General features: G+C 34.1%; 1 protein-coding gene across 17 annotated transcripts in view; it reads right to left on the bottom strand.

Annotated features, from left to right (window-relative positions):
- PUM2 (pumilio RNA binding family member 2) overlaps positions 1-22,756 on the bottom strand; it is a 104,487-nt gene that overhangs the window by 28,980 nt on the left and 52,751 nt on the right. For 10 of the 17 annotated variants that reach the window (XM_023741755.1, XM_023741756.1, XM_023741754.1 and 7 more), the window contains 9 exons: positions 22,477-22,646; positions 19,357-19,627; positions 19,091-19,184; positions 17,376-17,501; positions 14,579-14,721; positions 12,887-13,025; positions 7,526-7,669; positions 7,116-7,406; positions 2,559-2,795 (listed from right to left, as the gene is read on the bottom strand). In XM_023741755.1, coding sequence (XP_023597523.1) covers positions 2,559-2,795; positions 7,116-7,406; positions 7,526-7,669; positions 12,887-13,025; positions 14,579-14,721; positions 17,376-17,501; positions 19,091-19,184; positions 19,357-19,627; positions 22,477-22,646 — 1,615 coding nt within the window. The remainder of the gene's footprint in view (positions 1-2,558; positions 2,796-7,115; positions 7,407-7,525; positions 7,670-12,886; positions 13,026-14,578; positions 14,722-17,375; positions 17,502-19,090; positions 19,185-19,356; positions 19,628-22,476; positions 22,647-22,756) is intronic. The other 7 variants (XM_023741762.1, XM_023741759.1, XM_004387590.1 and 4 more) reach the window with 2 other exon arrangements.

Genomic DNA, 22,756 nt, shown 5'->3' on the forward strand with positions numbered 1-22,756 from the left:
TTAGACTGTCATAAAAAATTAACAATCGAAACTTATTAAAATTCTTGTTTTTCAATCAAAAAGTGAGTACTAGTCAATCCTGCTAAAAATACATAAACTGATCAAATGCTTACTATTTAAAAACAGAAAACATATCTTTGAAATTAGTTTTTTTCTGTGACTAGCACAAGCAAAAAGAGAACTTGTAAAAAAGTTTAGTATGTTTCATTAAATACTTTGGGATCTCAGATCTTAAGGCATATGAATAACTATAATGATGTTCCTGTCTTAAAATCAAACAATAAAATAACTTGGATTAACTAATTTCAACCAATTCTAATGAGACAGAGAACTATCTCAGCTCTATGATTTTATATTCTTAATGTGAGCTGAGTATATATACATTTTTTTAAAGAATATGCAAATTCCATTCCCACAGGTATTTTATGCATCAGCAGCCTTGATTACTTGATTCATAAAGAAATCCACTTAAAGAATATACAATTTAAAATATTTTTTAAACCAGAAAGCATGTAAGCCTTTCATCATGATTCAATAATAGGAAAGTGCAGGATAGATTATATCCAGAAACACTATGCCAACAGCAAATTAATGAAATCTACTGAATTGTTTTTAACTGGGCAGGGTCTGTTCATTATTAACATGTTGAACAGGGATACTACGACTAGAAACTAGAGGAAACTGGAGATCACAAAAGAGAATAATCTACAGATAACTCCAATTTAGATAACACTACAGGCCATCTTACAATCAGAGACGCATAAAAATTTCAGATTTCAAGCTGAAGCTAAATCAAGGAGTTTAACTATGGGTACAAAAGTACTAGACAATTATGTAGAAATGCTGGCCCAAGTGATGATTATTTCCCATAAATGACTAGAATTCCTTCCTTAGGCATCTAGTAGGCTAGATTCCTTATAGTCTAAAGAAAAGTAGAGGCACATACCTAGATTGCTATAGACATTTAAAGTCACTTATATCCAATTTCTAACAAGCTATATAGAACAATAATTAATAGTATTTACAGCTGCTCTAGAGCACAACACAAGCAGTAACAGTTAAACAGGAATCTGATCTGAAACTTACCCATGAAAAATGACAGGACATGACAAATACAATCTTAATGAATAAAACACAAAGCTATTATAATAGGTCTATTCTTAGGTTTGTTTTGTTCCAAGTTTTTGTGTCCATTTCAAAATTTCAAAGGCATGTCTTATGTGGGGGGAGGGGGCAGTGGTGGTGGTGGGGTCTTAGCAGTAACAGAAATCAGGACCTGAGTTAACTCCTGTGACTAAGATGATGATAAAAATGAAAGAAGGTGTTAAGTCTAAAAACTGGTAAATCCACACGAATAGTGCTGCAAAGCAGATCTAAGGACTCCACCCAAATAAATTAAATGATTATGTATATTCAACAAACAAATCCTCAAAAGAGCAAAGAACTAAAATTTGGGGAAGAGGACCAAGGTCTTTAAAAAAGAAAATCCAACCCACCTTGAAATAACATAAATCTAAATGATGATCACTTTAACAGGTATCTTTGTTATGATGGACCTTTACTGTATTAATGAGCTTTAGGAAAAAACTGATATCTATATGATTAGGGGTCAAAACACAATCACTAACTCATAGTATATCTGCTTACCAGAGCAACATTACTTTTTAAAATTACAAGCTGATTAAAATCTTTCCAAGCACAAAAGTCTGTGTTAAAATCTCTCAGTTTCAGTTAAGGTAACTAGGATAACAAAAATTCAGAATCTAATTTTAATGAAACAATTTATTTGAAGAGAAAAGGACTTTTACACAGCCTTTGATATACTGTTATCTACATGGCTAAATACATCCAGGAGAGCGAAAAAAGGTAACTACCAATGTAATAATCTTGGGGGGGTAGGGGGTGGAAGTAATTTTAATATACAGATATAAACAAAAAAGTTCTAAATGCTCCAACTTCAGGAGTACTATCAGCTTAAAACATTTTTTCTTAAAGTAAAAACACATTCAAAAATTAGAGAAGTATATGGACCAAACCCACAAGTTCTCTAACTCACGAACATACTAAATTCATATTCCGATAACAACCCTTTGGGTTAAATGGCCAGGCATTCAAAAGGCAAAGCAAAAACCATTGTTCTAAACTGAATGATTTAAGTTCAGTAACTGTGTAACTAATGTTTTCTTCTGGTGTGCAAAAACTTTTGATAGCGAAATTCCTCTTTCACTATCATGTACCAATAGTTGACTTTTTCAGATGATCTAAAACACACACAAATCAAAGGCACAGACAAGAAAAAAAACACACCATTGTATTTCATAAAAGGAACATAAGGTACAATAGGGGGTCTTTACCTTACTGTACATCAGACCCTCACTTTGAATTTTCAGAAAAGTAGAACCTTTTCACAAAAGGCTAGTATCTAAAAGCAAAAGCAATTCAGCATGTTTTATCCAACATTAAATATTTTTACATATATTATAAACACACACACATACACACAAACACACATACATGTATACATACAAATAAAAAGGGTTTTGGTTTTTTTTTTTTACCTAAATGCAAACTGGATGAGGATCCATGTGATGAAAGTGATGGCGGTGGCGTAAGTGAATGTCCTGGAGTTTGGCTTGGCAGAGGCATGCCTATTGGACTTGGAGAGGAGGAAAATCCCAGACTATTGTAAAATGGTTGCCCTATGGGTGCTAGGCTGCTACTAGGTCTTTTGTACAAGTCAGAGCTAGTAGATAGAGACTCTCTCCTTGTGGCACTACTACTTGCAGAACTGCCAACTGAAGAAGAAATAAAAAAAACCCTAATTACATACAGTGTTAACTGAATAAAACCTATCCCCAACTCTTGCTGGGCAATAAAAGAAGTGATCACAATAATTATTTTCAGAAACATTATGGAGAAGATAATTACTGTGATAACTAAATACACTAACTTTCTAATCATAAAAGGGTATAAATGCACCCCAATACAGTAACTAAATATTTAACAGAGCAGTCATATGTTTCATTATTTCACACATATTTACCAGTGACACATGTGATTACTGTGCTTTAATACCCTGGTATGATTATAAACCCTGCAATTATAAGTGGTCTTCTTTAGGACATGTTACAGATTAAATTCCAATAAGGTTAAACTCTGGCAGTGTCCTAATCTCTAGAACTCGGTTCTTAAACTTCAACTCAATGCCAAAAAAAAAAAAGTTACATTGATTAATAGAATATTAACACATTTCCCTCACCATTCACATTTGATTTAGCTTCTAGCTTGTGTTCAAACCACAATCCTTTAAATTCATATTGGCCCGAATATTAGGCAGTTGTGACATTAAAATGGCAACTCCTCAGTTTTCACACTACAAAGTCTCCCCATTCTCCAACTAAATTACAAAAATACACCTGAAAATACTTTCTTGTAGAAAATTACCACCTCACATTACTATTATTATACCAAAAGACATGCTTTCACTTACCCCTCAGGACTTCTCCATTCCTAAGATTCTATTAATGGCATCCTGAGACTCTTCTTCAAGTGAAGATTGATCAGTTTTGTCCCCCTTAGATTAACATACAATTTATCTTATCTTACATCCCTTATTGCACTACATACTCAATTCTTTTGGCTTAATCTCAAATTCAACTATCAACTAATGTCCTTTTCCCTCCTGTATTCTACAAGGTCATGGGGAAAAAAAAAAAAGAATCACATTATCGTGAGGGCCTTGATGAGCTACGCACGCTCCGTAGGGCAACTCAAATTCTGGCTGTTGATTGACATGTATCTGGATAATCTAATTCTTTACTGTGTGTCTATAGGGCTGCCTATAGGGCTGCCTAAAATTATCAACTCTTAAGTCTCACTTAGAGCCCACATTTTCAAGTATATTTCTTTCTTATTTCTTAGCATTAGCCTCTTTTAGTGCCTTTTATATCTAAGAGAATTTCATATTTCTTGTAAAATAAATTTTTTAAAAGATAAGCTCTATATTCGGACCAATATGCCAATTCTTTTCAATAGAATTTTAGAGTTTCTATTAAGTCTTGGTTTTCTAATAGCAAGTCTATTATAAGTAGATCATATAGGATATAGATTAAGGAGAAAAATTAAGCAGAGCACATGGTAGGTAGCCCAAATTAAGTCTATAAGACAGATAGAAAACTTGATTACACTGGTTTTGCAAAATTCAAAAGTTCTATAAAGAAGAAAAAAAAAACAGGCTTACACTACTGTATTAGGCAAAAGATTATGCTATTCAACTTTTTTATACCAGCCAGTGCTGTTTCTGAAAGACTGATCATATGTTTTACTGACAATCTCACATTTTAAAATATCATATAATAGGAAAATACTAAGTAGCTATATGCATTTTAATAGCAAAAACAAATAAAGACACTGATGTAATAAATAGTTCTTGAGTTGGTTTTGGTAAAATTGTCAATGTGTACTGTATTAACTGTGCTAATTTAAAAGGACACTGTCAAAGTGATTTTCCTAAAACATGACTACATTTAAAATTCCTATTTATTGTAGAAAACAATTTAACTGACAAAAAAAAAAAGAAATTAGCTCTCTAATGAGATTCGTAGCACTACTGCACTGGCAAATAACCAACGAAACCATAGTTTTAATACATGCAATATTATTTTCTTCCAAAAAGGAAAAGCCAAGTCAAACATTTAAAAATAATTCATTAATAGCTTTACTTTAAATATAAACAAGTTGGCTCTTTAAATTTTACTATACGCCTAAGTTATCTGCAAAAGTGTGACTATGAAATATGAAACGAAGTATAGCTAAAATATCTAAGAGGCTAGACAATGGAGTCACTAATCATCCACAAACTCTGTAAAAATGTTAAATTACTAATTTTCAATTGTAATAGCACTTTCTAAATAATTGGCCATAAAAAGTATGATTTAATTACTATATTTCAATGGCTAAGCTTCCTGGTCTACTGTGTTATAAATTAGGGTATTTACCACATTTAAACATTAAAAATTTCATCATATAGGCAAGAGAATAATGATGTGTATGCTAATCGTGTGTCTACGTGTACATATGCACACAATTACATTTTAGATTTCATATAGATATGTAATTGTCATAATGTGAAATGGCAAAGGGTAGACTTGTAAGAGTACATACATGTACAACTTGAATGAACTCTCACAAAATGTCCAAGAGGAGGGAGAAGATGACAGGCTATTTACTGGCACTCAGGGGTGGCAATCACTAATGCCCTTTGAGGCAAGGTAAAACAGAGGCATCCCAGATTAGAAATCAGAATTGAGAAAGCAGTGCTCATAAATAAAGGAGGCATGAAGAAGTAGAGATCAGCTCTTGGGAAAGAGGCCATCAGCAGGGAACATTTGTAAGGGACAATATATTTATGCCAACTAGAATGCAGAGGAAGGTCTTAACAATGAAGAGACAAATGGGAATTTGGAAAAAGGACCAGGTAAGGGGCCTACAAAGCTTTACCACACCACTAGCGGTATATTTTATCAGGAAAAAGGGAACACAGGGTTTTTATCAAAGCTCTTTTCTATTTTTCCTGAATTACTTAGGGTCTAACATCTACACTTTAGAAACTATCTCCATTAAAAAAAAAAAAGAATTTTTTTTAAAGTTACATATTCTTCTGGTTTTACTCTGAACATCTAAACTCTTTGGGGGAAAATGCTCATGACAACTGTGTTAGAAACAAAGAATGAATCCTATGGGAGTTGCCTGAGTTGGAGATAAAAATACTGAACTCCAAAAAGGGATGAAAAAAAGCAGGAAAATCAAAAGACTGAACAGTCTCCATTTTCACTAAATTTCCCCTCACCTCAGAAGTTCTTGTGCCTATTCTTTAGATTATTTTCTGTTTGGCAAGTATGGCATTTTTCTATTGTTTTTCATTTTTTAACAAAGAAGCATTCTGCATCTGAAAATTTATAGCTCTTATAAACGCTAAAAGTGCAGAAGACATTTCATTAGAAAACCAGCAAGCACAGTTAATAATGACTGGCATATGTTACTTTTGCTATTTTCCACACCAGAAAAGAATACAATTTGACATAGTGGGAAAACAGATGAGAAGCAGATATTAAGAATTCTAGAATGTTAAAGAAATGGAAAATCTCTTGAAACTTGAATCCTGCCCTCATGAAGAAAAGGCTACTAACTGTGCCACTGAAACTAGGGTAAGCCTTTTTTTTTTTTTAAATGTTTCCTGAATTCTCTGGAAACCTCAAAGAATTCTAATTCAACGTGTCAGTATGTCGACATTGACTTGACATGGGCCTCTTCTTCATTTAGTTCTTCGGCTCAGTCACAAAATTCAGGAACCAGTTTGTGTAGGTAAATTATTTATCTTGTGAAGCTACTTAAAATTTGGATTTAAGTGGTAAACAACTGTAGGATATGGGAAGAAACATCTTTTTACCTACATATATATATGTGTGTGTATATACACATATATATACACACATATATGTGTGTGTGTATATAAATATATATATACACATATGTGTATATATAAGAGATATAGGCTTAATGTATTTAATCTAAAATAAAAATAAGCATACTGATAGTTTCTTAGGCGTTTCTGTTTAGAACATTTAGTTATATTTTATTATTATATATTATGTCAAATAAACAAAAGCATAATTAACAACAAGCACTGAATAAGAATAAACCATCTGATAAGCAAAGATTATTTTAGAGGACCAAAAATTTAAGATGACAAAGTATTTAGCTCCTCACACATTAATATTATGGAGAGAATAAGGAAGAGCTAATAATTAGCATACAATATATTGCTCCAAACAAAACTACCAAAACAAAATTACAAGAATATGATTTTAAAGCCAGTGGGAAAAGAAAACTATTATATCTGAGTAAAGGATGGGCTGCTTGAAATGAATGAAACATCCATAAATGTTTAAAGATTGGCAGGAGGTACTTTTTCTTTTACAAAAATTACACCAATGAATCAACACTATTCCTGTCTTTCCTATATCATATGCTATCATTGCTTATTTTAATATTAAAAACAAACATACACCTCATATCCACTTAGCAGTGTATACTCATCTTAAAAGCATACTTACCTGATGAACCAAATCCACTGAGCGCTGAGCCTATAGCAGCACCCAAAGAGCCACTACTTCCAAAGCCAAGAGATGCACTTCCAGGTTGACCAGGTCCATGAGAAAATAAAGAAGTGCTCTGGGAGCTATTACTTAAAGAACTGCTCCCATAAAATGAATTAGACTGCAGATTAGTGCTCGGCTGCTGCTGTTGCTGCTGCTGCTGTGGCGGCTGAGTGCCAATTGGCCGGAACAGACCATTTGTGGTGCCGGTAAGACTACCTGCAGTTCCTCCAGCTGCTGCTGCTGCCGCTGTAAAATATAAATTACAGATACTTCTTAAAAGCACCCAGAAAACTATTCTGTATTTTTAAAATACTTCAAAAACACTAGAAAAAAATATTATCCCTGAAAATGTCAGTTATACTTACCAGCTTGTGCTGCTGCTGAACTAATTAAAACAGGTGTTGGAGCCATTAATCGAACTGGAGCTCCAAGGCCAGTTCTTGCTCCAGGACCAACCACTAAGGCACCAGTCTGATCATAATAGGCAGTTGGAGCTAGTACTTGATAGCCTAGATAACATTAAAATAAATGTTTACTAATGAAAACATTATAGAAAATATGCATCTTTATCTTCTCTTGCATTTGTATTCTGTATCAACCAGAAAACAGGTATTTTATACTATTAATAAAAAACCCTTGAATAGCTACCATATGAAAAGCATCACATTTGAGGTCTTACCTACCATATGAAAATGAAAACGTAATAGAATATAGTTAAAGTATTTTTTTTTTTTTAAATTGCACTTCAGATGAAGGTCTACAGAACAGTCTCCCATGAAACAGGAGTACACACATTGTTCCATGACATTGGCCAACAACCCCACAACATGTCAACCATCTCCCCTCTCGACCCCCTTTTCCCTTTTTGGTGAAAATACACACAGCCAAGGATACACCATTTCAAAAATTTCTACATGCACAGTTCAGTGACATCGACTACACTCTTCCAATTGTGCTGCTACTCTCACTTTAGATGAAGGTCTACAGAACAAAAAGTTAAAATATTTTTTCCTCTAAATTTTAACAGATATCTTTAACTGAGGCACCTTTCATTTAAGGATCACAAAGTGAACAGGTTTTTCCTTGATACATAAACTATAGGATATGGAGGGCCGATACTATAAAAATACCACCACTTAAGTCAGTCTGAGAGGAGGATTGATACGAAGACTAGAGGAAGTGAGGTAGAACACTAAAAGAAATGTTTATCATGTAGTTTTAGTGAATTTCTACACAAGTGCCTCATTACCAGCACTCCCTTAGATTTTCACTTTTAAGCATCTTTTAAAAAACTTTTATCATGATATAAAGGGATACCTTAAAACCATAAGATAAGAGTATCTGTAAAGTTTCTTAAGCTAGACTTTCAGTAGAAATCTTGCAGGCATTAGTTTCATTTATTTCTTGAACACAAAGCAGGAAGCAATTTGCACTGCTCAGAGCTACAGGAGAGTTAAGTTTATTTGCCCCTTAGCAGCCTTTCTCAGTGGGGATTCCTCATCTAAACAACAAAATACAGAAAATCATTCAAGTGACTATTTTCTCAATTCTCCTAACTGGTACATAACTAGTACCACTCTTGATGCACAGGAGAGAAGTTAACTACATACAAAGGATGGTTTAAGGCAACAGGGTTTAATTCTCTACCCCAAACTCAGGCTGAGAAAGGCTGCCTTACAGTATGACAAGGACTCACACTAGAATAGCCTGAGAACTACCTGGAAAAATGTACTGGCAACTTCTGATACTTTAAAGTGTTTTAAAACACACAATATATTGAAATATACTCTAATCTCAATTTGCAGTTTGTTTTTAAGACCACAGGAAGCAAAAATCATAGTAAAATGATACTCATAAAGAAATAAGTAAATTTTACTGCCTTCTAACACAGCAGGCCAAATTCAGTTCAAGCGTAATAAACTGTGCTAGGATAAATACAAACATCACTACTAACACTGACATTTTCATATGCAAAGCTTGTTTTTAAATAAATACAGTAATTATGGCTAAGGATAAACATTAGCATATTGCTAATGAAACATCCACATTACTGGTAAACCTCAAGCTATAGATGTTATTCAGTGGTTTTAACTGGTACGTGCAGTCTAGTCTTAAATCTAGGACATTCAGAAAATACTCCTGTTCAAAAGCATTACCATCACTTAGCATCTGAATCACTGAGTCAGAATCAACTTGACGGCAATGGGTTTGGTTTTTTTTTTTTTTTAGCATCTGAATGTAAATAAAAAAATTAAAAAGTTAAACCATTTTAGACATTTGGCTGCAAACACCCTACTGAGGAATCAAACAGTACTTAACTGATACTAGGCTAACTCGCATACATGAATTCCTGAAGAGCAAGTAATTAATTACCCCAGTCAATCCATCTCACAAGAACTGTCCATTTCACTTTCTACATATTTCACAAATCTGTCTATTCTCCTGATTGTCACTATTCTGGTCCAACCAAATCAAAATGGTCTGCCCATACTCTCTCCTGCCCTACTCCTATAATCTATTCTACAGAGTGATATTTTAAAATACAGTCTAATACCACAACCCTGCTCAAAACCTTCTGTTCTTTAAGAGCAGTGATGGATTATCCAATAAGCAAGGTTAAGCATGGCGTTACTTGTGCTTGCTTACTAATCTCTAGTGCATAATTTCACCTGTTTTTCTGATGTGATGAAACCCATGTGAAATTGTGCACTACAGATTAGGAAGTAAACGCAAGGAAGTCGTTTGTACCCTGCTTACTGGTTAATCCACCCGTTTCAAGTGTCTTCACTAATCTTGACTCTTTGCATTTCCATTTAAATTGTAGCATCAGCTGTCAAAATACCACAAAAAGAACTCATCAGGATTTTTGACTGTGACTGCACTGAAACTACAGATCAATCTGGGAAGAATGGACATGTTTAAAATACTGAGTTGTCTAAAGTTCACTGGTGGTTACTAGGGGCTGGGAGGAGTGGGGAGTGAGGAATGGGGAGTTACTCCTTAAGGGGTACTAAGTTTCTGTTGGAATGATGAAAATCTTTTGGTAATACACAGTGGTGATAGTTGCACAACATGGTGAATGTAATCAAAATTACTGAATTGTATGTTTAAAAATGGTAAAATGGTACATATTCTACCACAATAAAAACAAAAACAAAACTGAGTTGTCCAACGGTATCTATTTACATCTCTTTTAATGTCCAATTGTTGTTGCTGTTGAGTGCCATTGAAACAATTATAGCAACAACATGTGACACAGTAGAAATGCCCCATAGGATTTCTTGGCTGTAATCTACAGGAACAGATCATCAGGTCTTTCTCCCACGAAGCCTCTGGGTGGTTTCAAACCTCCAATCTTTCGATTAGCAGCCCAGCGCTGAACCACTGCTCCACCAGGGCTGCTTAATGTCTAATAGAAGCTTTATAATTCTTCCCTCAGAAATCGTGTACATTTTTCCTAGCTTTTTTTATTTATAGACTTATACCTAGCTACCTGCCACTACTGTAAATAGTATATTTAAAAAATTTCATTTTCAACCATGAGATCTTTGACAGGTATTAGTATCAAGGTTATGCAAGTATCATAAAATAAGCCGGGGAACACCCCCCTCTTTTTCAGTTTGACCAGTCACTGAAATATATACACGGTAAGTCTGGCATAAGGACAGAAATTTATTAGATGTTTAGGAAAGAATCCATGCGAGATACAGATGTAAACTCATTAGTTTACTGACACAGGAATGAGAGTTGAAATGTTCAAAGTACATAGATTCCCCCAAGGAATAAATGTAAAGTAAAAGTCAGAATAAAGAAACAATACTAGAGGATTAAACAATACAGATAGCTACATTAATACCATTCATTTTACACCTACTTTGCGAAGTATGGAGCCCTGGTGGTATAGTGGTTTTAGCTGCTAACCAAAAGGTCAGCAGTTCAAATCCACCAGTCGCTCCTTGGAAACACTATGGGGCAGTTTTGCTCTGTCCTCTAGGTTTGCTGTGGGTCAGAATTGACTCAACGGCAATGGATTTGGTCTGTGGGTCAGAATTGACTCAACGGCAATGGATTTGGTCTGGTTTTTGGGCTACCAAATACTACAGTCCCGTAATTTAATCCTTTTAACAACCGTAGGAGTTAGACCTTATCTCCATTTTTCTAATATTAAAACTGAAGTTCAAAGAGGAAAGTAACTTGGCCAAGGTCACACAACTGGTTTTAAGTGGTACACCAATACGGCAGCTGACTCCAGAGCATGTAGTTAGTAAGCCTGACAGCCTTCTGTATTTAAGGATATGCACAGAGGAAATGGAGACTGATGAGAAGCAGTCAGAAAGTGGGAAAGCCAGGAAAATACAGTATTGTAGAGGTGACAGTAGAAAGGAGTTACAGGGAGTTGGACATAGTCAACACGGTGAAATAAAGAATTGAGAAAATAAGGACGGAGTAGAGGTGGTTATAATCGGCAAGTGCTGCCAAGTAATATTAGAGCTACTGCAAAAGAATTATGGAGGTAGGACTTAAAATAAATGTGGTAGAATGTAAGATCTGATAGTAATCCATGAGGACAGCACAACTGAGATAATTTAGGATGAAGGAAAAGAGGCAGACTGCATATTGGTTGAAGGAGATGAGGTGGCAAATGGAATAACTGAAGCACAAGACTCAAAACACACACACACATAAACACACCTCACCAAAACCAAAACATACAGATGGCACACAGGGCTAAAAGGTCTATAATCAATACAGGCCAATGACCAGGGATCTGACAGATGAAAGGTGAAGAGACAAAGAAGGTGGAAGAGTTAAGGACAATATGAGATCTGAAAGCAATTTTCTCGAATGAGCTCTTTTTAATATAGCATATTACCTTTATAAATATGTAACTATTTGAATACGGAAAGTGAGAATTATTTTATCATAGTCCTGGGCAGAATGAAGTAGGGAAAGGATCAAAAAGTTTCAGAGTGAGGACACCATGTGAAGAAACAACCAGCCAACAGGTCACTTAGACTTACAAATACTAATTCTACTAAGGTCCTGTTTTTTGAGACTGTTTTTTATGTTTGTATTTCCAAAGAGGCAAAATTTTGTGGTTCAAAGGTTAGGTAAAATAATCTGTTTTAAAATACTTCCTGAACGTTTTACTATCTTTAATTTTATCATCACTCCAAAGATACAGTCCATTGTTTTTAGACAGAGTATAAATTTGCTTACTTTTAGAATTACCAAGATAATGTCCACTGTCAAACAAAGTAAAAAAAAAAAGAAAGCAATAAAGAGCTTTCTTATTGGGTGTAAAGAAGAAAAGAGGTGAATATATAAATAAATTCTGAGAAGACCAAAGTTGATAAAATAGCAAAATGCCTTGATGTTCTATTAAGGTAAGAAATAAGATCATGAGCTGAATATGAACAAACACAGCAAAGACATTTGTAAAAAATGAGTAACAGGACCAAGCACTAAGAGCCCAGGAGGATCAGCAATAGTTATAAAGAGCAATAAATACACAAAGGCCAGAAGTGCTCTCTTAATTCAAGTTCCACTGAGAATCTAGAAAGCTAGGACTGTAGTATTCTATGACTCCTCTCCCCTTTCTAGCTGTAGTTAAAATCTAGGCAAGATTTTAAAGACACTTCCTCATTTATTTCACTCTTTGGTATGAGAGTCTACATTTAACATTTAAAATGTCTTCAAATTTCTCAAATTAACCAACTATATACCTGGCATTCCGGTAGCAAGACCCTGACCAAAAGCCAAAGTTGGGTTTGCTGCTGCAGCTGCTGCAAGTGATTCTGCTTGCTGCCCTTGCTGACCCTGATTGGGAGTAAGCGGGCGCTGACTTGCTCCAGCACGGAGAACCTACAAAGGACAGATGATACTCTTTCCTTAAAAGTGAACTTATAAAATGATAAATAAATTTACTTTGAACAATGTTTTATATACTACAAACAAGTTTAGCCTTTAGATATTCCTTGAATATATTTGCATGCAATGAAATGTAGATTTAGCATGAAAAAATACAAAATACATCAACATCAAAAACACAATGGATATGTTGACAAAATAAACTGAAGAGCAACATGGAGGTTCTAGAAGGTCTCTGGAAAAAAATAATTTCTAACAATTGTGCTCTTTAAGTTACCACAGTAATATTAAAAAAGAAAGAGATTAGGAGTGAATAGGGAAGAAGGGCAAAATCTTAGATGAATTTTCTTTAAAAGACTACAAAGAAATTATTTTAGATCGTTAAAACTATTTTCTAAAACTGAAAACTGAAACATAGGAAGCATAACGGAACAAATTAAGTATATTATTCAGCTAGTCTGTTATGAGATTGTGCTGTAGAGGAAAAACTACAAATTAAACCAAGTTTTCAGAACCCAGAAACTGTAGTAAAAGTGGGTAAAAGCTACTTTTAACTTCAGGGTGAAAAAGAACATAACATTACATCAAAACAAGGTGAAAACTCTTCAGGCTGGACAAATTTTACTACTTTGTAATACACAGCTGTTGTAGTGACTATACACAAGCCTAATATACATTAATTTCACAAAGACAAAAAGTAAACAATGCAGGACAAGGTGTAAGCCCCATCCACATTAAGTAAACATCATATACAGGTGTGTGTGTATTACTAAACCAGTATGATATTTTTATGTATGCCTAAAGAAGTTACGGGTTAAAAAATAATTTATTAAATAATACTGTGGCTGCGGCATGATGTCCAAGGACTGAGCCAAAAGACAGCTTTAACAGAGCATCAATATAGTATTAAGCCAGATTAGAGGAAATTTAAAATAACGTTTCACTGTCAAGTAACACCATACTTATCAGTAAGCTGCTTCTTTGGTATAAAACAGGATAAATCTGATAGCAAGAATTCTGATATACAGTAATAATGTTCTTGCATTTAGTAAGATACTTTTATAAAAAAGTGGCTGAAATAAAATCTTTATGATAAACACTTTTATTTCTGTTTTAAGAAATTAAAGCTAAATTTTAGTCAAAATATTTATTACCTTGCTTAAAAATATAAAGCACCCAGTAATTTTTTTTTTGGCCAGAAATGTAAAAAGCGAATATTTAAAACAATGATTTTAAATATCCAGAGGAAAATGAAGTGACACTTACTTTCATAGGAACGTTATTTGCATACTGTCTTTACGAAATGATGAAAAGCAATTTCAAAATTGCTAGAGATTTCAAGACAGCAAACAGAAATGCAAACACGGAGCGTAACCAAGTCTTTTAAATTCATGATACTGATTTTTTAAAACGCAATAAACATTTCTGGACCAACTATAAGCCAGGTACAGTACTACATACCAAGGAAACAAAAGACAGAGATCTTGAACTCACAGAATTTCCAAGAATCGATCTTCAGATATTATTTAATGAAGGAAGGACTGTACCTGTTGCTGTCCAGGCTGGGCTTGTGATGCTGCTTGCTGACTTGCTGTGTTGTTTGCTGCTGCTGCAGCCTGTTGCTGAAATAAATTGGCGGGATATACTCCCCACGGAACACCATAATACTGAGGTGGAACCACTGCTGGACCTAAACCCCACAACCCATCAAAAGAAAAAGAAAGAAGTCAGTAGGTTTGATAGATACATGAGGTCGGTTACCAGTAGACAATAAAAGGGGACAGTGCATAAGACTTAGAGCAGAAGATGTCCTTATAACCATCTACTCATGTATACCTGCTATATACCTTTATACTTTTTCTGATTCTGTTAGGGAGAAAGTATCATTCAGCTATTACTATCAATGTAAGCATTCCAGAGTAACAACAGTGGCCTTAATGGAGAGATGCGAAATGTAAACTCAATGAACTGAAAGGATACCTTAACTCAATCAGTTCAACATTTAATGAATGTCAATTTATCGGTCTGGTACCAATAAACATAGTTAATATATTCAGGAAACATTAGACACCATAAAATTGTAAGATTTCCTATGCTCATCATTTCTCTTAAAACAGAGCATTTTCTGATTGATGAAAAGAATTACAAAAAGTTTCTACTAGCTTTGCAATCTATATTACAAAACTAGGGAACATTCTGATACCAAGCATGTGACAACTGTATCTGAACTACAAACCATTAATTTAAAATTAGTCTTCATATGTGAAATAGAATCAGTCACAAAATCCTCCCCCCAAAACTGAAAATTATATTAAAACAAATGAGACTATTGAGCGAAGAAAGAACTAAGTAATATAAGCATAGAGGGAAATAGAGCTAAGAAAGCAAACTAGGAAAAACAAAAAGAATTGTTCCTGCTTATTCCACGTTATTCAAGATAATATTTGATTGCTGGCAAGTAAATATTACATACAATAAGCCTTACCATTAAACTAATGGATAAAAGATCTTGAATCCTGATATAACAAACATGCTCTAAAATTCCACTAACGTGATTTCAGCATATTTAATTTATGTGTTTTAAAATAATCAAACTCTTGGTTTCATTTTGTTTTGGAAGAAAATGAAGCCCAGTATAACTGACTGAATTACTAAAATGAAAAAGCTTAGAAAGTTAAAGGGTAAAATATTATATTACCAGAGATAGGTTTGTTAATACACTGAAAAGGGTTTATGAGGGAAGGATGCATGGTAAAAAAAACCGAACAGAACAAAGGCAGTCATGTACCTAGAAGTGCACTGTCCAATATAGGAGCCAGGAGTCATGTGTGGCTATTGAGCAATTAAAATGTAGGTAGCCTGTACTGAGATGTGCTGTAAGTATATAATACACACCAAATTTTGAAGGCTTAGCGTGAAAAAGAGAATTAAAATATTAAAATATAAAAAATACTGGTTACATGTAAAAATGAAAGTATTTTGGATATGTTGGGTTAAATTAAATATATTATTGACATTAATTTCATCTGTTTCTTTTTACTTTTAAAAGGTAGCTACTAGCAAATTGAAAATTACATATGTGGCTCACATTATATTTTTACTGGATAGCACTGGCTTAGAAAGCCTAAATTCAGAATGCCTAGAATGCTTGTCCCAAAACTCAATGACCTCTATAAGCTGCTTTTCTCAGTATCATTGGTTACTAAATACCTGTATGTATAACATACAAGCGCTTTACATACTAACATCCATTTAAATGGCACCAGGAAAGCTTATACCCTTATGGAATCACATGCAAATCTACACCAAAAGCTACTGAATGCGTTAGGTAACTTCCAGTCTGCTAGCTAAGATATCAAAGGAGAATTTAAAATTAACACTTTTTAAAACAAGGTCCTAAGATATTAGAAAAAAATCCTCACACTCCTAGGAAAAGACTGTTCAATAGTTCTGAAAATCAGTAACTACCAGAACTAGATTTAAACTTGTTTAACTTATCAGTGACAATTCACTTCAGTGAACGTAACTCTGAAAGCCAAAAAATCCATGACAGCCTCAAGATCTAAAAGTCAGCCAATTAGAAGACACTAGTGAACACACTTCTAAGGCTGACATTCTGCTCTGTAACCAACTATAAACCATGCTTAAGACTAACTCATTCCTGTCCCTGTAACCAACTCAACCTAAAACAAACTCTGCCAAAGCCCTACATACGATCAGCAAGTTGCCTTGCTCCATGAGACTATGCCTGCTCAGCACAACTCTCCCTTACTTAAATGAGCAATAAATTCAATTTTAGTTCCTACTTCAGATTTTGAGTGGTGGTCTCATCCTCTGACAGTCTTTAGTAAGTTCTTTCCAACTACACCCTACCTTTTCATCCCCTAGCTTGCTCGCACCTTTTAACATTGCTAGATAAATTTACTTTTTAATTAATCATTCTCTCAAGATTGCTAAGGCTGTTTGCCTTTACACTTATCCCTGACACCATCAATCTCCAATTTATTTTTTGAGAAATAACTTTATTTTGAATCGTCTCTTTGAGTAATGGGTTTGATCATAAGAACAGAAATTCGTAGTTGACAATTTAAGATTTCCAAAACTACAAAACTAAAAGTAAACCAACTATATATGCAAGGAAAAATTATCACTTAGGTTTCCTCTTGAAGCACTGCAGCATTACAGGTGAAAAAATAAGCTAATCCCCTGGAGACTTTAGTTCATTCTGAATAAATGTTTCAGTTTTTCCTAGGAACCTCAAATTGCCCAAACAGACAAAAATAAAGCTTACACCAAAATTAAAACTAAATCCACAATATGCAACAATGATGAACAGTGAATTACCTGCTAATGTTGCTGCTGCAGCCAATCCTGCTGCAGTATACGGATCAGTCCCTGGAGGAGCAGCACTAATAATATATGGATTTGGCACAAATGCAGCTGGAGCAAGGCCGGCTGAAAATACACCTGCTGTTTTTAAAAGGCAGAGTAATAATGAATAAAAATGTAAAGTATGGTTTTCTTCACTAGATAAAAACATTTCTACTCTGAATTTGGGGGTAGAGTTGGGAGAAAAAGTATGTATAATGGAACAAATCCTACTAGTTGAGTGACCTTGGCCATGTTACATTACCTGATTCTAAGGTTTCTCACTTATGCAATAGATGTATCACCCACTGTCTTGTAGGATTTTTGTGAGAATTAAATGTGATACTGAACATGAAATGACTATATAGTACTAGCACATAACAGGTAGACAATAAATGTTAGTTCTTTTTTCCTTTGCTTAAGTATCTTTCTTACATAAACACTGAAGATGCACCTAAGGCATTCTTCAAAATTCAGGAAATCTTAAAAGACCAGTCAATAAAGAACAATTGTAAACTTGGAGTTAACCTGTCAACAGGCAGTTATTCAATCTTTTTTTTTTTTTTTTTAAATATTTTATTGTGTTTTAGGTGAAACATTTAATCTTTATTAAACCATACTATGAGCTAGGGATCCAACAGTGAAGAAAGAGGTTATCTGCCTGCACAAAGCACTGTGGTGAGAAAAACAAACAAGTAAATTGGCAATTACAATACAGTATAAAAAGTGATGCAGTGTTTGGAAAAAGTGGGTCAGACGTGCATAAAAAGTAACACAAATCTACACAGGCGACAAAATGACACAGAACAATACACACACATTGTATCAATGTCATATTCCTGGTTTTGATACTGTAACGTAAGCTGTAATCACTGCAGGGACACTTGGTGAAGGCTATAGGGAAACTCTGTACTATCTTTGCAACTTCATATGAATCTATAATTATTTCAAAGTAAGAAGTAAAAAACAAAAACAAACAGAAAGACCCTATCAACTCATTTTACTCCACATTCTACTATAGGAAGGGGTAGAATCACAATAAAAGAGCTTGGGGGTGGGGAGGGACCTAGTAAAACTAATCATGAAATGGATACCAGAAAGATCTACCTCTAGTAATAAACAGTAAAGATTTGCACTTCATTGGGAAAAGGAAAAAACAAACCAAAAAAGCAAAACACAAACCATGATCACCACCCAAAAAATTCAAACACTGATACTATGCACCATGATTGTAATTACTATAATAATTCACATTATAGTAAAGAAAAAGGCCAAAGACCACATAACTTAATGAAGGGAGAAAATATTAAGAATCTGTCTGAGGATTCCTATTTTCCAACAACTTTTGAAATTAACATTCTAACCTGATAATGGACACAAATAACTATATTTGAATTTCCAAGTGTTTGACTCTCTTAAACTCACACTGGGGTTGGGGAGAGACTTACGTGCTGAGACCTTTTATCAAATTACAGATTTTTATTTAACAAATGATGCAAATAACAATCAGAAACAAATCTCTATTTAATCTTTATTCTTGCCATGTAACCTATTACTCTTTGATCTCAATGACATGTTTCAAAAAGTAATGAAGTATCACCAATTCAAAAAAGAAAAAAACACTTCTAACACCTTAACACAAAATTTTCTAATAGTCTAGTCAAAATGGTAACTTATAAAGAAAGACTCACCTATATGTGGCTGCTGAGCTGCAGCTAATGCATATTGCTGCTGCTGAGCTGCAGTTAACTGTTGAACTGTTAGTGCATTAGTCCTCTGAAAGAGCTATTAGGGAAAATATTTAATATAAACATTAGTCTCAAAATATTTCATTTGTAATTAGAAGGCTGGGAATAAAGTAAGCACTTATTTGAATCACGTCCTCAAATACAAGGACATTTTACTCAATAAAACATTAATTATATATACTTAAGCTTCTTAAAGGGGCATGCTTTACCTGCTGCTGGGAATTGTAGTCAAAAAGACCTACAGTAGCTCCTGAAGAGTCCATTGGTACCTGATTACCAGGATAGTCAAACTGTAAGGAATCCAGACCAACTTGTTCCATGGCATCCAGATTCTGAGTTTCAGCGTTTGAAAATTCTTCAACAAGTGGTTTATTAGCTGTAGGGTTAGGAAGAGGCCCCAATACTTCTGGGGGATTAGTATTGGGGCCTAGGCGCTCAACTACTTCAGTTGGAGAGGCCTGACGACTTCCAGGAGTACGACTATATAAGGAAAACAGAAAAACATTATGAAAAAAAGTAACCTAAATAAAAAGGTGAAACGAGGAAACAGGAAATCATGAAAAACAAATGGTGGTAAAATACAGACAGCAAATAGGGCACCCTGGGTCACTAAGTATTCCATTTCATCATTTTTTTTCTTCTATTTAATATAATTGCCTGTTAAGGGTTGACATGGTTTCATTTTTTTTTTTTTTTTTTAATATTAACAATCTGTCCAATCTGAATAGCATAATTATATAACTCAGTTTTACAAATAAGAAAACTGGCCAATATCACAACTTAGGCTTAATCTACCTAAGATCTTTGTCTCAAATCAGAGACAAGATGAACACTAGATATGAAAAGCAGGCTACCAAGTGGCAAATATGGAAAGGCACAAAACCAAAAGCCACCACCACCACACTCCAGTCCTGCCCACCAGCCTGTAACAGTTTGCTTAATAATAGTTAAGAAAAAAGTTGGCCACAAGGGATCATTGTGGTCTTCAAGAGGGTAAGTGATGTGTGATGCAACAAAAAAAGGCATAGAACCAAGACAAAGGGCGAACTCCTGACTTTTTTTTTGGTGGAAAATATATAGGTAACAAAACATTTGCAATTTCAACAATCTTCACATGTACAGTGACATTTATTATGTTCATCATCTGGCTCTGTCTTTTAAATATGATTTTGAGCACACCATTTCATCTTCTAGGTCCCAGTTTCCCTATAAGGAGACTGAAGAGATGACCTTGTGGTTTCAATAAACAAAAAGAAAAGAGACTATTTGTGAAAATCTTCTACGATACCTCTCTGAAGACAGTCTTTTTCATGATACCAAATTGTTTCAGTTTAAATCAGAGATGAAAATGTAGAACATATATATAAAAATTAAGTATACACAGCAAAGTATATATAAATCTACATAAAAAAGGAAAAACAACTTTCTCTAATATATAGCCTCATTAATTTTCCCAAGAAGTTCATTAACATTGGACTAAATTTTAAGTACTAGCTTTTCTCTTTTTATCAACGTCCTTCATGGTCTAAATTGTTTTTATCTTATTCTAGACATAACTGATCCTTACTTACAGCCAACTCTTTTCTTCTGCATATTTTATACAGAATCCATTCCCTCACCAGAAAGTAGTTTATTGTTCTGAGGAACCATGTATTCATAATATATTCAAACGTAACTACATTAAGTAAATGACAATAATTTTGTTCTACCTGGCTTTTAATACAGTTGTTACATATACAGGTGGTCTGTCTCCAACTTCAGGTGCCTCACACTGGGATAAATTTGCTTACATGTACATAGCATTTTACAAAGAATTCTAGACATTTAAGTTAACTTACATTTTATTTAAAAATCAACCATTGTCCATGCAACATTAGAAGAAATTTTGAACTCCTCTCCCCTTTAATCATACTCAATTTTCCATGCAAATATTCCAAAAGTTCCTTTTTCATTCAGAATGTATAGGAAGAAAAAATAAAACTGGAAGGATCTTCTTTAAAATCAGCCAATTAAAAAGAGAAGAAGCTTGCTATCGTTTCATTCCTTTCAGTTCGACTCCAGTAATGGATATATTGATGATATATCAGTTAATGTACATATTAATGATGTGCTGGCATAGTGACCATATGGCCACGTTTATTCTTTTGAAACTTTTATACACTGTCGAGTAGTAACTACTAATGTACCAAAAATAATTCGTAAGTAATTTAAGACACATAACCAAAAATTAATGAAAAATCAGAATGCTAATAGATATAGAAGTTCATTCTTAATACGTTAATGGGCAAGTATAGCCTGTGACATATAACAATTCTAATACAGAAAAAACTAGAGTGCGCAACAGAAAAAAAATCATTGTGCTAGGAGTGGTGCTGTTTTCTTGCTATAGTTAATGATGTATTAACACTTCGATTATAAATGTATAATCTGAAGGGTATGAAATAAACTCATGCTTAAATGCGTGTCCTTCACTAAAACTTAGATTAGGTAACAGCAGAAGAACAAATCAAGATAAGGTTCTAAAACAAATTGAACAGCATTAGATTTATTTTTTGTCAAGAGGTTTACTTGTTCTGGATGCTTTTTTGCACTTAAATAGAAATGGCATTTAAAAACAAAATCATTGTTACTCTGCTTTTGAGAAATAAAGGCAATAAATGTAAAAGTATACCACCCACCATGTACCTATACTCTGATGACTGAAATTCCATGGGTCACAAGATCTCAAAGCAGCAGCTAATTTTCAGGTATAGGCTCCAAAGTATCTGATTATCCAAGTATAAAGTATAGGAATATCAGTAATAAGAAACAACTCCCTAATATTTATACAAATGTGTACTGCCTAATCTAAGATCAAAGGCTAGAAGAAAATATTTAATTGCCATAAAGAGACAACTAAAAAGCTACAACTAAGAATTCTGAGCTTAAAGGTACTCTTTGAAGCCTCAAATATGCTGTCCACTTTCTAACTGCAAAACAATAGTATTATCACAAATTCACATATCACTAGAAAGGGGCCTTGGTCCTATGTTTCCTCATTTCTAAGCTTAAATGGGGTAGAGGCTGGTGGGAGGGAAGACAGAGATAGAAAGAAGAGGAGAACTGAACAGAAAGGTGCTCAAGAGCAACCCTAAGAAGTGTTTGCCAAGAAAAATCACAGATTTCCTTAAAAAAACAAAAACAAAAAACAACAAACTTAGTCCAGCTTCACGCAAGGTACAAAGGGAAATAAACCTAAATTGGAAAAAATGTCTAAAGTAGTCACATCAGCTAGGAGTAATAATCCCTAAAGAAATACGCTTTTCTTCTGGAGAAAGTTAAAATCTTACTTAAAATCTTTGCAATCGGCATCCATTCCATTTGGCAAACCTCTGCCATTTATTTTAGAATCATCATCATCTCCTTGTTTAAGATCTCTGTTTTGGTCCTCCTCAAATGGAGAAGCCTTGCCTTTTTGATCTCCTTTCTCAGGTCCATCTGTTTCAGCATCTCTAGTACCCTGAGGAAAAAGAATCTGTTTGATTCTGAGTATTTAATAGAACACAAAAAAGGCCCCATAAGGTGACCTAAAACTACACTATAGTGCACGTAAACAATAAAAGCGATGAG

This window comes from Trichechus manatus, unplaced genomic scaffold (assembly GCF_000243295.1).
Source record: "Trichechus manatus latirostris isolate Lorelei unplaced genomic scaffold, TriManLat1.0 scaffold00189, whole genome shotgun sequence".
Lineage (NCBI taxonomy): Eukaryota > Metazoa > Chordata > Mammalia > Sirenia > Trichechidae > Trichechus > Trichechus manatus.